General features: G+C 39.9%; 2 protein-coding genes across 2 annotated transcripts; both read left to right on the forward strand.

Annotated features, from left to right (window-relative positions):
- The first annotated feature begins 3208 nt into the window (after window positions 1-3208).
- LOC148929232 (uncharacterized) lies at window positions 3209-5895 on the forward strand. Its single transcript, XM_089056760.1, has 2 exons — window positions 3209-4784; window positions 4829-5895. Exons 1-2 carry the CDS (start codon window positions 3209-3211, stop codon window positions 5893-5895), a joined length of 2643 nt encoding a protein of 880 aa, XP_088912886.1.
- Window positions 5896-14344: 8449 nt separating this feature from the next.
- LOC148929233 (uncharacterized) lies at window positions 14345-16987 on the forward strand. The gene is made up of 2 exons (XM_089056761.1): window positions 14345-14992; window positions 15110-16987. Exons 1-2 carry the CDS (start codon window positions 14345-14347, stop codon window positions 16985-16987), a joined length of 2526 nt encoding a protein of 841 aa, XP_088912887.1.
- The last annotated feature ends 209 nt before the right edge of the window (window positions 16988-17196 follow it).

A 17196-nucleotide genomic window follows, 5' to 3' on the forward strand; every position in this document is an offset into this window, starting at 1 on the left:
CTGCACATATTTCAGAAGAATTATCAGAACAATAATCTTGTGCATCGTAGGAGAATTCAGAGCAGTTTGGGTCGTAGTATGATCCCCCATGGTCGGAGTTATAGTACTCATCGCTAAATCCCCACTGCTGCTCATAGCCATATGGATCCTCCATCCCTGCAGGAAAATCCATAACAAAATAAAAATAAAAATAAAATAAAATAAAAGCGATTAAAATCCAAAGTAGCAAAATTATCCGTTTGAAGATATCACTCAAAAGTGAATTGTCTTACCCGGCAACGGCGCCAAAAACTTGATGCACTTTTTATTAGCACTAAATAAACCTGCAAGTATACAGAGTATATATAGTATAGCTAAAGGTTAGTACCGGATATCGAACACGGAGAAGGCAAACACAAAGTGTCTATCCTCTAGTAAGACTCAATTACTATCTGGAAAAGCAAGTAGGTTTTGGAAAACTTTTGAAAAACTAAAAACAATAAAAAGTAGAAAATAACTAAGAGATAAAACACGGAGATAGACGATAGAGATAAGGGAATCCCAGGGATGTGCGTTCACAGTTATGGTTCTACAAATTCCAACTACAATACCCTAGCACAGTTTATACTTTGAAAGGACGAGTCACTTAACTTATGCTCATGCAATACAAACGTTGATTACAAAGTTAGGGTTGTCAATCCTAACACGTAACTCCAAGAAGCTCCTAAGACCCTTGAAAAGTTCTCACTCTCAATTAACAGTGCCGTTTTAAGGGAAGCTAACTGTAGTGTCTACTAAGTGAATATAACTCGCTAGAACTCTGTCACAGTTATGAAGCAAGTTATATTGAATCATACAAGATTGTGTCACTCAATCATGCAGCATAAGAACTACTTAGGGAAGAAACAAAGTAAAAACAAAACGGATATTAAATGGAAAAATGAATTTGTATAACCAAAGTCGTTACTAACACATCCCTAGAATCCTATGAGTTTAGTTACACATAATTGAATAAGCTAAAAACATAGATTGAAGGGAAGACAATTTGAACATAAAACTAAAGCAAATAAAACTCGTAGATTGAATCCTTGTCGTTCTTGATGTTCTTGAAATCCTTCTCCAACTCCTTGCACAAGTGAAGTACTCTAGCTCTTGATCTCTATGAATTATTTTGCAAGTAGAAGCTCTCTCTTTTGATGAAGCTTGAGGTCTTATTTATAGGGAAAAGCCAATCCTTGTTATAGAAGGAAAAGATCTCCAAAATATGGTAAATCTGGGCGCAAATCTAGGGCTTCTCGGATTCGCTGCCTTTCTCCGGCGGGCCGCCGCACCTTGGCCGGCGGTCGCCGCGTTGGACTCCAGAGAGTCTGTTCCCTCCGCGGCGGACTGCCGCATGAATTCCGGCGGTCGCCGGACGAGACTTTTCTTCCAAACGTATTTTTCCGAGGCGGACCGCTGCATTGATCTGCCCGCCAGGCGCCGGCGGTCGCCGCACACATCCGCGGCGGTCGCCGTCTGACTCCAGATTTTCTGACTTTGTATTTTGGTTCCCTTTTTCGGCTCAATAATGCACATTTCTCACAAAACACGTCAAAATACCAAAATAGACAAAATATGCAAATAATGGACGTGCAGAGTGACATACTTGGATTTTACATGGTTTTAGAGGGTGGTTTTGTATGAATTGGAGCATATTTCGTCTATTATTAGGCGTGTTTATATCTACTTCTCTATTATGTTGGTATGTTGACCATTTTGTTAAGAATGTGTAGAAAAAGGTACAAAATATGTGGATGTGCAGCAGCCTTGGTTTGAGACAATATTTACGGGAGATTTTGAAGTCCAATCAGCCCCTAATGCATACCAATCTCTTCGTCTTCGAAAGAGCTTCGCGTAGGTATCTCACACGCCTCAATCGGAGTTCGGTAGAAGAAGTTATGGCCGTTATACAAACACTGCGCTGTCCAGAAAATCTCACCCGACCGGGTGAATTATTGCCCTATAATTCCACCCGGCCGGGTGGCGTAATTATGCCTGCGAGATTCCAGAGAGTACCAAAGAAGTCCCACCCGGCCGGGTGTATTTCCAGTGGATTAATTCCACCCGGCCGGGTCCGTCATTTTGGCGTTTTTCAAAGCAGAAACGCTATTTTGGAAGAGGAAAATAAGAAGGAAGAATGAGGTCAATTCTATTCATTCTCTACATGCGACAAAACACACGCTCTCTTTTTGTGAAGAACTCTTGGAAGAAGATTGAAGATTCAAGCTTCAATTCCTCCGCCAATTGCGATTCGGATCATGATTTCCATTGTTTTGCTTAGTTTCTTTTTGTTTTCTACCATGAACATGAGTAGCTAAACATCTTTTATGTAGAATTCTTGGTGAAGATGCATTGATTCATAGTTTTAATCCAATTGACTTCGTTTTTATCTAGCTCTTGTAGTTGTTTGGTTTATTCCTGTGCTTTTTCCTGTCAATTGCTTGATCACCAATTGGTAGTGTTAGGGTTTCTTAGAGTAATCGGGAGGTGAAATAATTAATCTTGAAAGAGGGATACTTCGCACCTTAATTCAGTAAAACTCGGGAGAGTTGAGGTTTTGAGTGGGATCTTTAATCTAATCGAACTATTAGGAGTTAGGTCTAAGAATTAGAAGGGGACTTCAATTATTACACCTAATCTACGGATTTCTCACCTCGGGAGGGGGTTTAATCTATATTTGTGATTGATTCAACAATTCTGGAGACTTTAAATGGTAAATCGGTTTCAATTGGGTTAGGCTATGAGTTGTGCATCGGATCCTTGAATTCTGCATATTTCTCTATCATTTTTACAACTTGCTTCTTTGTTTTCTTGTTTAAGTGCTTATTTTAATCTCTGTTTTTATATGCTTTTAGTAGTTGTTAGTTTAAAACCAAAATTCTCGATCGTCTGGATAGTAGTTGAAATTGGTTCGTGGTACTTAGGTTTACACTTAATTGTCTCTGTGGGATACGATATACTCTTGCTTGCTGTTTGCTACGATAGCCCCGTACACTTGCGGGTATTAATTGGGTAAAATTAAGTTGAGTCAAGTTTTTGGCGCCGTTGCCGGGGATGATTTTTGTGTTATATAGCTTGATATCGTGATAATAATCAAGACTACTACTTCAGACATTACTGCTTTATTTTTATTTTTTTTCTTTTCTTTTAATTTTTCGAGTTCTCACAATTGTGTTTCTTATTCAGGTGTATGCACACACGTTCTAAAGGCTTGCCTCTAGAACCTTTCGACTCTGAGATCGAAGCATCGAACCGGAAGAGGAACGCATATAGGAGACTCACAAAGAAGATTCAAGCTTCTTCGCCAAACCGCGTAGGAGCATCTTCAGATCGGAGGGACCTCTCACCTATTCGATCACCAGTTCAGGATCATCTTCAGCTTGATCCCGATTCTCCTTTTCTGATGGAGAACGAAGAAGGGAACAACAACGGAGGCAACAATGGCCCACCACCCCCTCCTCCCACTAATGCTGAGCTCCTACGACAGCTGGAGGAATTGCGTCGACAGGTTAATCGTGAACCAGCTGTGCCGGTGCAGAATCAATATGTATACCACGGAGTGGCAAACCCAACTGTATTTAACAATATTGACGCCAACAACTTTGAGCTGAAACCAGGACTGATCCAGATGGCGGAAAATAATGCTTTTAGGGGCAAATCCTCAGATGACCTTAACAAGCATATTACCAAGTTCATTCAGATCTGCAACACGACGAAAATGAATGGAGTGACAGATGATCAGATCCGATTGAGACTGTTTCCTTTTTCTTTGGAAGACGCGGCAAAGGATTGGCTCGAGAGTTTGACACCGGGGTCCATTAGAACATGGGACCAGATGGTCCACAAATTCCTGGAGAAGTTCTATCCCCCTAGTGAGGCTATTAAGAGGCAACGCGAGATCATTGCCTTCCAGATGATTCCTGCGGAGACTATTAAAGATGCATGGGGGAGATTCAAGGCCCTGCTGAAGAGGTGTCCCAATCATGGCTTATCCCCAACAGTGCAAGTCATTACATTCTTCAAGGGATGTATACCTGAAGCACAACGGGAGTTAAATCTCAGCGCGGGAGGTAATCTTCTCAAGAAAGGAGAGGAAGAGGCGATGGAGGTGATTGAAGAGCTTGCATCCAGTGATGAAGGATGGAGCAACGAAAGGAGTAAGGTGCATAGGGTGGCTTCTACCACGGATCATGATACAATGAGCACCTTATCCGACAAGCTGGATGCCTTAACCATGAAATTTGACTGCATGGCGATGAGGCAACCGTCACAAGAGCCCCAAGGAAGTATGGAGGATGTGAATTACGTGCAGCAGGGGGGCAACATGTATTACAATAACTCACGTCCGAACTTTAATGGTGGAGGATACAACCAGTATGGGAACAAGGGGCATCCAAATCTCTCTTACGGGAATCCAAATAATGCTCTGCAGCCTCCTCCGGGATTCACAGTCTCTGATGGGATGGTGAACGACCCCAAGAAGATGACCACGGAGGACATACTCAAGTCCTTCATGCTACAATCTAATAAGGTCATGGAGCAGAATAATCAGAGGATGGAGAAGGTCGAGACAGATGTACAAGGAATGGCCACTCATTTGAAGAACATTGATATTCAGATCAGCCAGATTTCCCAGACTGTGAGTACTCTTACTCAATCGGGAAAATTCCCTGCTACCACCAGTGTCAATCCCAAGGACTGCAAAGCTATACATCTGAGGAGTGGAACAAACTATGAGGGACCTTCAATGCCATCCGAGAATGAGGGTAGAGTAGCAGAAAAGAGAGCTGAAGAGGTGAATTGGTCGAAGAAGGTGAGACAGTGCAAATTTCTACTCCACCTAAGGAGAACACGACTATACCTTCATCCACACCACATACAGCTCATACTCCAGCTGAAGTGAGGATCCCTTATCCTCAACGTGTTCAGAAGAAGAAGATAGATGCTCAGTTCTCGAGGTTCTTAGACATCTTCAGGAAGATGAACTTGAATATCCCGTTGGTGGAGGCACTTCAAGAAATGCCTACATATGCAAAGTTCCTAAAAGATGTGCTCTCCAAGAAGAAGAAGTGGACTGACTATGAGACGGTGAACATATCTGAAAACTGTAGTGCCATAATTCAGAAAAAGCTACCGGCCAAGCTTAAAGATCCTGGGAGTTTCAACATCTCATGCGTCATTGGAAATGACAGACAGACAAAGGCACTTTGTGATCTGGGGGCGAGCATAAATTTGATGCCATTATCATTTTTCAGAAAGATGAAGATCGACACTCTCAAGCCGACTACAATCACACTGCAGATGGCAGATAGAACCGTCACCTATCCTAAAGGAATTGTTGAGGACGTTCTTGTGAAGGTACACGACTTCATATTTCCCGTCGATTTTGTAGTGTTGGATATGGAAGAAGACGTGAATGTACCGCTTATCCTGGGGCGTCCATTCCTTGCAACGGGAAAAGCATTAATAGATATAGCGAGGGGAGAGCTCACTCTTCATATGGGCAACAAACGCCACATCTTATCTATCTACAATGCTATGAAGAGTCGTGAGGAAGAGGAACTGGTTACGAAGAAGGAGTGCAAAGCTGTGCATGTTGTAGAAGTCCAAAAGGCACAAGAAATTGAGACCACATTTGAGGATTTCTCTTTGCCGCAGTGGATGTTTGGTTCATGTGGTGGATCAATTTCTAAAGAAGAGACTGCATCAAATGCCAAAGTGAAGGAGAAGAAAACAAAAGCTGAAAATTCACCCAAAGTGGAAACCAAAATTTCTGATGGAGCTCTGAAGAATACTTGGTGGAAGAAGAGATTGGCGAGATCCTATGCTTCCAAGATTGGCAGAAAATCCAACACCACCATTTATGGCGTGACATGATGCAGCTCATGGAGGACGTCGAGCCAACGACGATAACCAAAGGCACTGTAGGGGAGGTAACCCCTAGTAGGTAACTTTTAATTTTATCGTTTTAGTTTATTTTTGGTGTGTTTTGTGTTGCTTTCATACCATGTAAGTCTCCCTTCTCCACCAACTTTTCAAACTTATTCTTTGCATAGCTTTGAATAAGTTTGGGGGGATGATATGGTGGATAGGGATACTAACGAGGTACTTATCTTATTGCTTTAGATTGATTAGTTGTCTTTCGTTGCTTTTTATTTTGTTTTAGGATAGAATTGTTTTGTTTGGTTGTGATTGATTGAAAATTTAGAGGCTTGAAGTGAAAAAAATTTGGTTTCTTGGGGTAAAGACTAGTTGTTAATGATAAAAACATCATCTATCTTTTAAGCTATCATGGTCTTTGACTTAAGAGTTTGAGTAATAGGTGCATAAGTAACGAATTGCTTGTTTGCCTTGATTCATGCTATTACCTGAGTGAGATTTGAGCCAAAACTTCTTTTTTGTGTGATTTTTTATCATATGCTTGTTGTTGTTTCTAGAACTTGCTCCTAATCATATTAAATCTACATAGTGAATGTGAATTTAGGAGATGACGTTAGGCATTCTTTGTTCTCCCCTTCACAAGTGTATATATTTTTGTCTTAATCCCTAGTTAGCCCTCCTAGCCTAAAAAGTGTCACAATGTCAAATATTTGTTAAGTCACCGTCAAGAGTGATAAGCCTACAAACTTGGAAGCACATATGGGGCGTTGTAAAAAAAAAAAATGTAATGGAGGTATAAGCTAGACGAAGTCTAGAGGAATAAGGAAAAAAAAAACAATAAATTTGTGGAGGTATAAGCTAGACGAAGTCTAGAAGAGTTATTGGTTGGGTTTCTAAATAAGTGGGGACCGGATGGGAGGAAGAAGTTCGACAAAGTCTTACTTATCTGAGATTTGTTATGAGAAATGGTCTTTTGTTGGGATTTGTAATATGCGAGTACTTGGGCTTATCTTACTTCTCAGCCACTTTAGCCAAAATGTTCCCTACCGTCCAAAAAGCCACATTACAACCTTAATAAAATCCTTTCTGATTTTAGATTCACTTTCACATTCTAGTAGAGGAGATGTTTGATTTTGAGCAAGCCTATGGTAAACACTGCTTGCATTTTGATTTGAGAGTATTATTTATATACATACACTTTTGAGAGTGAGATACATATACACATATCTTGAGAGAAGCATGAATCCAAGGTGATATACGAGTTAGTAGTAAAAGTGCATTCGACGGCTTGACTTTATAGAATTTATATTGTGATATGCTCTTGTCTTCCATACTCTTTGAAACAATGATGATGTCTAAATCCTTTTAAATCCAAGTCTTCTTTTAGTTCTTTTTTCTTCATTGCTCGAGGACTATCAATTATGTAAGTTTGGGGGAGTTGACATACTTGGATTTTACATGGTTTTAGAGGGTGGTTTTGTATGAATTGGAGCATATTTCGTCTATTATTAGGCGTGTTTATATCTACTTCTCTATTATGTTGGTATGTTGATCATTTTGTTAAGAATGTGTAGAAAAAGGTACAAAATATGTGGATGTGCAGCAGCCTTGGTTTGAGACAATATTTACGGGAGATTTTGAAGTCCAATCAGCCCCTAATGCATACCAATCTCTTCGTCTTCGAAAGAGCTTCGCGTAGGTATCTCACACGCCTCAATCGGAGTTCGGTAGAAGAAGTTATGGCCGTTATACAAACACTGCGCTGTCCAGAAAATCTCACCCGACCGGGTGAATTATTGCCCTATAATTCCACCCGGCCGGGTGGCGTAATTATGCCTGTGAGATTCCAGAGAGTACCAAAGAAGTCCCACCCGGCCGGGTGTATTTCCAGTGGATTAATTCCACCCGGCCGGGTCCGTCATTTTGGCGTTTTTCAAAGCAGAAACGCTATTTTGGAAGAGGAAAATAAGAAGGAAGAATGAGGTCAATTCTATTCATTCTCTACATGCGACAAAACACACGCTCTCTTTTTGTGAAGAACTCTTGGAAGAAGATTGAAGATTCAAGCTTCAATTCCTCCGCCAATTGCGATTCGGATCATGATTTCCATTGTTTTGCTTAGTTTCTTTTTGTTTTCTACCATGAACATGAGTAGCTAAACATCTTTTATGTAGAATTCTTGGTGAAGATGCATTGATTCATAGTTTTAATCCAATTGACTTCGTTTTTATCTAGCTCTTGTAATTGTTTGGTTTATTCCTGTGCTTTTTCCTGTCAATTGCTTGATCACCAATTGGTAGTGTTAGGGTTTCTTAGAGTAATCGGGAGGTGAAATAATTAATCTTGAAAGAGGGATACTTCGCACCTTAATTCAGTAAAACTCGGGAGAGTTGAGGTTTTGAGTGAGATCTTTAATCTAATCGAACTATTAGGAGTTAGGTCTAAGAATTAGAAGGGGACTTCAATTATTACACCTAATCTACGGATTTCTCACCTCGGGAGGGGGTTTAATCTATATTTGTGATTGATTCAACAATTCTGGAGACTTTAAATGGTAAATCGGTTTCAATTGGGTTAGGCTATGAGTTGTGCATCGGATCCTTGAATTCTGCATATTTCTCTATCATTTTTACAACTTGCTTCTTTGTTTTCTTGTTTAAGTGCTTATTTTAATCTCTGTTTTTATATGCTTTTAGTAGTTGTTAGTTTAAAACCAAAATTCTCGATCGTCTGGATAGTAGTTGAAATTGGTTCGTGGTACTTAGGTTTACACTTAATTGTCTCTGTGGGATACGATATACTCTTGCTTGCTGTTTGCTACGATAGCCCCGTACACTTGCGGGTATTAATTGGGTAAAATAAAGTTGAGTCACAGAGTGACTTTGACATAAAAAACGGACCAAATAATGGCCTGAAAATAGTGCAAAATCCGAGCGTATCACTTAAGCAAACACATATGATTGGGAAAATTAGGATCCACAAAACCCTCTGATTGTTTCATGTAGATGGGTTTATCCAAGTTACCATGAAGGAAAACAGTTTTGACATCCATTTGCTTTATTTCCCAATTAAAATGAGCACATAAGTAGTAAACTTAACCACAGGTGCAAAAATTTATGAATAATCTACCCCTTCTTGCTGAGTAAAACCCTTTGCAACCAAACCTAGCCTTGTACCTCAACCCCTCAATTTCATCTTTCAATTTAAATAATCACATGCAATCGACCACAGAAGCACCAGGGGGCAAAAGCACAAGGATCCAGGTTTTATTAACAAACAAGGATTGAATTTCTTCTTTCATAGCTGTGAACCACATATCCCAAAACTTGGACTTTTGAGTCTGCTAATAAGATTGTGGCTCATTTTCATCGGACTCAAACACATTAAAAGCAAGATTAATCAAGTTAGCAAGACCCAAATACTTAACAGGGGGATTAGGATTCCTTCTGGCTCTATCTCTAGACAGGAGGTAATCTTTCAAATCTGGACCAGGGTTAGGAACATGTTGAGGCTCAACTACTTGGTCATCATGAAGAGTCACATTTTGGGGTTCGGGCTCAAGCTCAGGCTCAGGCTCAGGCTCAGGGTCAGGGTCAGGGGCTATAGGATTTGTATTCCAGAAAGACTCCACCTCACTTGGAGCATCATTTGATGGCTCCACCTCAGTGAGAGTATCAGTGGACTCCACCTCACTAAGAGGCTCATTGTCAGCACTTATAGGAGAGGTATCAGGGTCAGGTTTAAGACAGGGGAACTCATCCTCATTAAAAACCACATCCCTACTTATTATGACCCTAAAGCCTGGTTCACTTCTATTCCAAATCCTATAACCCTTAACACCTTCTGGATATCCAAGAAATACCCCTTTCTTGGATCTAGGATCTAGCTTATCAGTTTTAGAGTGAATAAAAGCACTACGCCCAAAAAATTTTAAATGGGATTAAAAAAATTTCCTTCCAGTGAATATAGACTGAGGACATTTACCCTTTAAAGGGGCTGAGGGAGACCTATTCACCAGGTATGCAGAAGTCAGAAGGGCTTCATCCCAAAATTTTTTAGAAAAACCACTTTTAGACAAAAGATACCTAACTTTTTCCAAAATGGTTCTGTTCATCCTTTCAGCAACTCAATTTTGCTGAGGGGTATAAGGAGTGGTCTTGTGTCTTTTAATTCCAAACTTGGAGCACAAAGCATCCATCTAGGAATTACAAAACTCAAGACCATTATCTGTTCTAATCACTTTAATGGTTTTTCCAGTTTGATTTTCAACAAGATTTTTCCATGTCAAAAACTTTTCAAAGACTTCAGACTTATTTTTCATTAAAAAACACCAAACTTTTCTAGAAAAATCATCAATTATAGACAGAAAATACACAGACCCTGAATGAGAAGAAACAGAGGCTGGACCCCACACATCCATGTGGAGGTACTCAATAACATTCTGACTGACATTGTCAGTCATAGGTGTAGGGAAGGTAACTCTGTGTTGTTTGCCCAAAACACAAGTGTCACAAAAGAGAAGGCTATTTTGAAAATCATTTTCAGACAACAACTCCTTTTTCTTCAAAATAATGAGACCCTTTTCACTCATATGACCAAGTCTATTATGCCACAACATGATTTTGTCAACCCTAACCACATTAGCAAGATTACTCACACATGCCACAGATTGAGCAAAACACACATAGAGATTACACTTATTCTCAGGTTTAAACAAACACATAGCACCCTGCCCTCACTTACCCTTAAGACCATCTTGCTCTAAACAGGTACAAGAAAGCATGTTGTAACACAAATCAGGCACATAATTCACATTCTTCAAATTAAGCACATAGTCATTACTGAATTTCAAACACACAGTCTCAATGCCAAGAATCTGACACTTTTTGTCATTTGCCATAGAAACAAAGGTATTTTCTACAGGTTTGAAATCAGAAAACACATTTTTGAAAGGAGGGATATGATAGGTGCATCCAGAATCAATTATCCAGTCATTGATGGAAAAAGAACAGCCAAGAGTAGAGTTAACAGAAAGAATATCATGAGTCATGAAGCAAACACCTTCAGAATCACCATTCTTAGCCAGGTTAGCCATGGAATCCAGTTGATTATTATTTTTCTGCTTTTTAGGATTAGGACACTCCTTTTTATAGTGGCCAACCTCACCACAGTTAAAACATTTTCTATTAGCCTTAGGATTCCTGCTTTTTGACCTGGACCTACTCTTGCCCTTCTTTTTACCATTCCCATAAGAGCTACTATCCTCATTACCCCCTCTATTTTTAGATCTACCCCTTACATTTAAAGCCTTTGACTGAGCAGATTTAAAAGCTTGATTTTCTTTAAGCTCAATTTCTTTGGATTTTAAAGAACTAATGATCAAATCAAGAGGGGCAGAATCCCTGCCATACTTAATGGCAGCTTTAACATCATTGTAAGAATCGGGGATAGCGTTCATCAAGGCAATGCTAGTATACTCATCAATGGTTTTGTCACCAGACCTTTTAATATCTTGAACAAGTTTTTGAAAAAATCAATGTTATCCTCAATGTCCTTTGAAAGATCAAGTTTAAATTGAAAGAGCTTTTCCAGCAAATACATTCTTGATGACATTGAGGTTTCAGTATACAGAGTATCTAGCTTTTCCCATAGCTCAGAGGCAAACTCAATGGTACCAACCTTTCTAATCACAGAATCAGAAAGGTTGAGTATAATAGCGGACCTAGCCAATTCATTCATTTCTGCAGCCTTATCTGCAGACTCAGTATCAAGGACTATACCCTCAACAGATTTGAAAACCTTTTGCTGAATTAAAACACACTTCATTTTCTGTTTCCAAATCACAAAATCATTTTTCCCATTGAAGGGGACAATGCCAACTGGCTGGGACATTTTGAGAAAATTTTTAACACACACAAAAGTACCAGTAACTGAGAGAGCACAACAAGCAACCCTGTTTTCACAGAGAGTGGTCTTAACACACAACAGTCAAAGAGACCACTTAGAACAGATATGCAGGGATTTTTCATTCAAGAAACACAGATGCACATACACAGCAAAGGCACACACGCACATGAGACACCTCAAAGTGATCCCAAACTCAAGAATCAAGTCCAGAAGGAGTTCCTCCCTATCTGTCACGTGTACCCCGGCAAGAGGATTTCCCAGTTCACAATCACCCAATGTATGGGGGCGCAGGGGGTCACTCAAGGCGGTTAAGGCACAGGGTGGATAGGTAATTCACTCAAGAACACAGAGTCAAGCTCTGAGATACACACTTTGAGATTAAAGAAACACTCAGAAAGCAGCAACGGAAGCAAGAGAGCTGTAAATAGCACCAAGAAGCATGCAACAAACAAGAGCACAGAAGTCCTATAGCCACGGCCAGTGGCAACTACCAGAAACAACTGCCCACACCTAAAACTAGAAAGCAGTAAAAGTTTTAGGGCTTTATCCAATTTATCAGAGCGAAAACCCTTCGTTAAGGAGAATCCGTCTTACCTCAGAGCCTGTACCGGAGGCTGAGCCTTACTCTGACGAGCCCATCTCCTTTTAATTTGCGACCCGGCGTGCCCAAGTGATCCCCCCGTGGCTCTGATACTACTGTAGGGATCGGATCACTCGGGATTCACTAATTACCGGGACCTCTTTGTATTAGGTCAACACTGAGATAGCTAATCTCAGCAAGAACAAGCCAGTACAAAGACAAGTATCAAGATTACAAGTAATCTCAGAAACTAACTAACTATTGCAAGTGTTTGTTCTTAATCTAAGATCTATCACAGTGATATGACCATGAGTGCTAGACATCAAGTGTTAAAACAAGAACAAATATATCGATTAGACGACGCGAGAATTACGTGGTTCGATGATACGAACATGGAAGCCGTGCGTCAAGGATTTTAACTACAGCTGGATTCAACCAGACACCGTCCTATCGAGTGATATCCGAAAGCTATGAAACTACCACCATCGTCTTCGTCTTGGAAACAGCTTCGCGTGGGTATCTTGCACATCTCAATCGGAGTCCGAATGAGGGAGTTATGGTGGTTTTACAGAAGTCGCGCAGAACTGGCGAGGGAGTCCAGAGAGAACACCCGGGCGGGTGTTTTTCACCCTGCAATTCACCCGACCGGGTGAATCACCCGATACTTAGTTTTTGAGGGCCTTTTTCCACATTTTGGTGTCATTTTTCATTCTAGATTGAGATAAGATTGTGATTGAAGTTATCTCCCTAGTGAGTTTTTCCTCTTTGAGGAATGTATCCAATTCCTTCCTTGAAGGTTGCTTGTTTCAATTCCATAAATTGATTCAAGTAGAGGTATGCATCAATGGGGTGTATCCATTGAGTAGTGGAGCCAAGGGGTGATAGAGCTATTGAAAGTTGCCTAGGGTTGTCTCCATCTTTTTGGTTAAGGTCCTATGGTTGTAGCTCTTTTATCTCATCATTATACACATGCTTTCCATTCCTAATCTTCCATCCTTTCTTGTTTAGATTCAATTTTTGTTGGTTGGATCATCTATTATCTTTTGTCTTGTGTTGATAAATTGAAAATAGCATCACAAAAATAGTTAGATCAAGCATCATAAATGGGTAATCCTTGGGAAATGGATCATAAACTACATGGATCCTTATCATTTGGTATCTAGAGCCTAGTACCCACTAGGTGTTTGATCTATTGTTGCTTTGGGTTGGGTTATTTTTCCTTTTGTTCTTTGTTTTGACTCTGTTTTTGTTGGGATGATCGGATTGATCAATTGTGCTTAGATTAAGCTGAAATTTGGTGTGTATGATCTATGTTATCTGACCTAGCTACCTGCAAAATTTCATCAAAAATGTCCTTCGTTTTGTCTAGTTAACTGTGGAGATTAATATCATTGCCCTGTTATGGCATAGTTGGGGAAAATCATACAAAACCTATCAAATTATCAAATCTGACTATATATGGATATTTTTCCCTTGATCTAGAGTTGTTTGGGAATCTATCCACTAAAATTCATCCAAATTGGGCGCAGGGATCAATACCAAAAAAATTCATAAAGATCAGCCAGATTTCAGCAAAAAGCTTCATCCCATGTCTTGTGTTCGTTAGTGTGTGTGTTTGCTCTAGGCCTAGTTTTCCTTGCTTTCATATGTTTAATCATTATTACTTTGGTATTTACTACTTGGTGTCCATATGTTCTTGAGGTGTATACCTTGATTGAGTTGTCCGGCCACCAACGAGTGGGAATTGGATCGAGAGTGTGTGATACTAGCCCCACTATATTCTAAACCTACCGAGTGACATTGGTGAGTGACTTGGGGGGGTGTTGGGATACTACATTGGGGTGAGTTAGCTTCTTAAATCTCTCTTTCTTAATTTTACTAATCTCTAAGACTAGTCCCTAGTCTTTGTTTTTGTGTTTGTAGGAAACTTTGATGCCTTCTATGACTCGATCCAACAAAATGGTGGACATCCACGAGGAGGAAGTTGAGAAGGGCGCGGGCTCAAGTAATTCCAAACCCGAAGGGGATCTAGTGAGCATGATGTCCCAAATGATAGAAGATTTTAGTCGTGATCTCAAACAAGAGATGAGAGAATGGGATGCCCGGATGGATGCCCGGAGGAAGGAGTTCGAGACCCGATGGAAATCCAATCAAAAAACATTGGTTGGAGCCTTAAAGGAGGTTCGTGCATCAAGATCCGTCACTCCTAAAAGTGACCATCTACATCTCAAAGCTTCCGCCATAGAGCATGTAGTGTCGAGGGTTAATGGAGCCAATAGGCAGTTTGGAGGAGGAAATGAGGAGTATGGTCGTTTTGGGGTAGGAAACCAACATGGAGGGGTGGAGTCTTGTGGGGAAATTGAAGGAGGGAATATGGAAAATCGGGATGAGAATGGAGGCTATGGTAGATTTGGGATGGGCAATCAACAAGAGAGAGTTGGGCTCTATGGTGATGATAGAGGTGACTATGAATCAAGGTACCATGAAGATGGACTTGATAGGGGAAGTCGTGGGGAACGAGTTCCAAAGTCTCATAGAGAGTGGCATTCTAGGAGGGTGAGAGATCATGTTAGCCATAAGGGGTTTGAGAGGCCAATTGAAGAAGAAGTCTCATATAGAGCTCGATTGAGGCCTACCTACCTACATGGTGGTGTTGACACGAACCAAAGAGGTAACTTATCAAGTCATTTGACTACATCCTCTTCTTTCTATTTTTCACATAAGCCTCTTGATGTATATGGAAATGTCTTCTCTTCGATGAGCTTAAACCAAATTAGTAGAGAAAAAGAACGAGAGAGAGAGAAAAGGCTTGAGAGTGAAAGTGAGTCTAAAAAGCCAAGAGAGCGTGATAAAAGACAAGAGTGTGAGGTGCAAAAGTCAAGAGAGAGTGGTGGGGGTGAGAGAAAAGAAAAATATCAAATGAGAGAAAAACCACAAGCACAAGTGAGTAAAGGGTGCTTGTTAGATTCTAAGGCCTATCTTGGGTGGGCACCAAATGATCCTTTGCCTCTTGACCTTGGTGAGGAAAATAAGCCCTTACCCACTAACACTTCTTCTATGTATTTTTGTTTTGATGAATGTGTAGGAAATTTAATTGAAGACATGGAAGTGAAGTATCAAATTGTACATGGTTTGGAAACTATGCCCCCGGAGAAGGACCAAGAGGAACAAGGGCAAGTGGATGAACTCCTTGCCCAAGGTTCAAGTGCACTATCCTTGTCGCCTTGTGATGCTCCCTTGCATATGATTACACTAGAGAAGTCCCTTTGTGTTGATAGATTTGTTATTGATGACTTGTGTAAAAAGTGGTCTCATGAGCTTGAATCTTTGAATGCTAAATCTATCTTTGCATCATATGTTGATCCTTTCTTGATAAATCCAAGCATTGATAGACATGAAATTTCTCTTGTGAAATCTACCTTGAATGTTGGAGTGACTTCCTTTTATGCTAAGATGCCTAAGCTTTCATTTGTTGGTAATTTTGAGTTTCATGAGTGTGCGGATGAGAATAGTAGGACCAAGAGGAGTGACATGGATAGTGACTTTAGAACTTGGTGTTTGCTATGTTTTCATTTCAAGGTGGTTAAACCCTTCAATGGGATTGGAGTGTTCTATGGCCGTTTTGTGAAGGATTTTTCCACTCATATGTCTCTTGAGGATGATGTTGTGAATATGGGCATAAAATTGCATTGTTCCCATAACTGTGGTCTTGTTTTTATATTGTTGGAGCAATTGTGTAAGGCATATTTTGATAAAAATCTTATGATGCGTATTATGACTTTACACAAGTTACATATGCATGATGTTGTGCTTATTATACATGTGGAGCATAAAGATTTATGGCTACATTGTGCATATGATTTTGACCACTTTTTGAAATTGTTGAAGCAAGTGAGTGAAATCCATTGTGATGAACTTTGTTTGTTGAATGATAATCCTTCTTGCAAACTTGATGTGTGTTGTGATGAACCACCTCTATATTTTGACCAAGAGTTTGTCAATTTGTGGAAGAGAACTTATTTGAGCAAGAGTGGCGTGTTAATGATTGAAAATGATTGTTCATTGCATGAGCGTGAGAATAAAATTTTTATGCTTAGACCTCTCTTGATAACTTTCCATTTTGCACCATATGAGGATCCTTTCTTGTATATGCCTAGTCTTGTTGGGAATGTCAAATATTTTGTAAAGATGTTCAAGAATTTGGAAATCATTTGTATGAGGATGGTCAAACCAAATAGAAACAAGGTGCTTGGGGCATGTGTGTTTTGGCATGTTGATTGCTTTTATTGCATGTCCATCAAACCATTCAATGGAGTTGGGATATTTTATGGTCTATTTGTGAAGAACTTTATATCTAATGGCTTTGTTTGGGACTACATTGTGAAGGAATGTCTATGTTTATTTGCACCCACATCTTGTACCTATATTGTGAGATTGTTTGAGTTTTGGTATGAAGGGTATCTTGATGAGTTTGTCTTGATTCCTTATGGGTGGGATTTGGACATGAAAGGATTCATTAATTTGTGTTCTCATATTTATTGTGACTTGGACTTGAGCTTGAGGGAACATAATTTGGAGGTCCATACAACGTCTTTGGTGTAGTATTGTCTCTTAGAGCCGTTAGTGGTCTTAATCCTTTTCATCATATTTTGATATTTGATTTACTCTTTTTCCATTTCATAGGTGTGCGGAATCCGGATTTGAGGGCAAATCCTTTCCAAGAAGGGGAGAATGATATGACCATGAGTGCTAGACATCAAGTGTTAAAAAAATAACAAATATATCGATTAGACGACGCGAGAATTACGTGG

The sequence above is a fragment of the Salvia hispanica genome, chromosome 4 (assembly GCF_029641045.1).
Source record: "Salvia hispanica isolate PSC_SH4W2 chromosome 4, Shi_PSC_v1, whole genome shotgun sequence".
Taxonomy (NCBI): Eukaryota; Viridiplantae; Streptophyta; class Magnoliopsida; order Lamiales; family Lamiaceae; genus Salvia; species Salvia hispanica.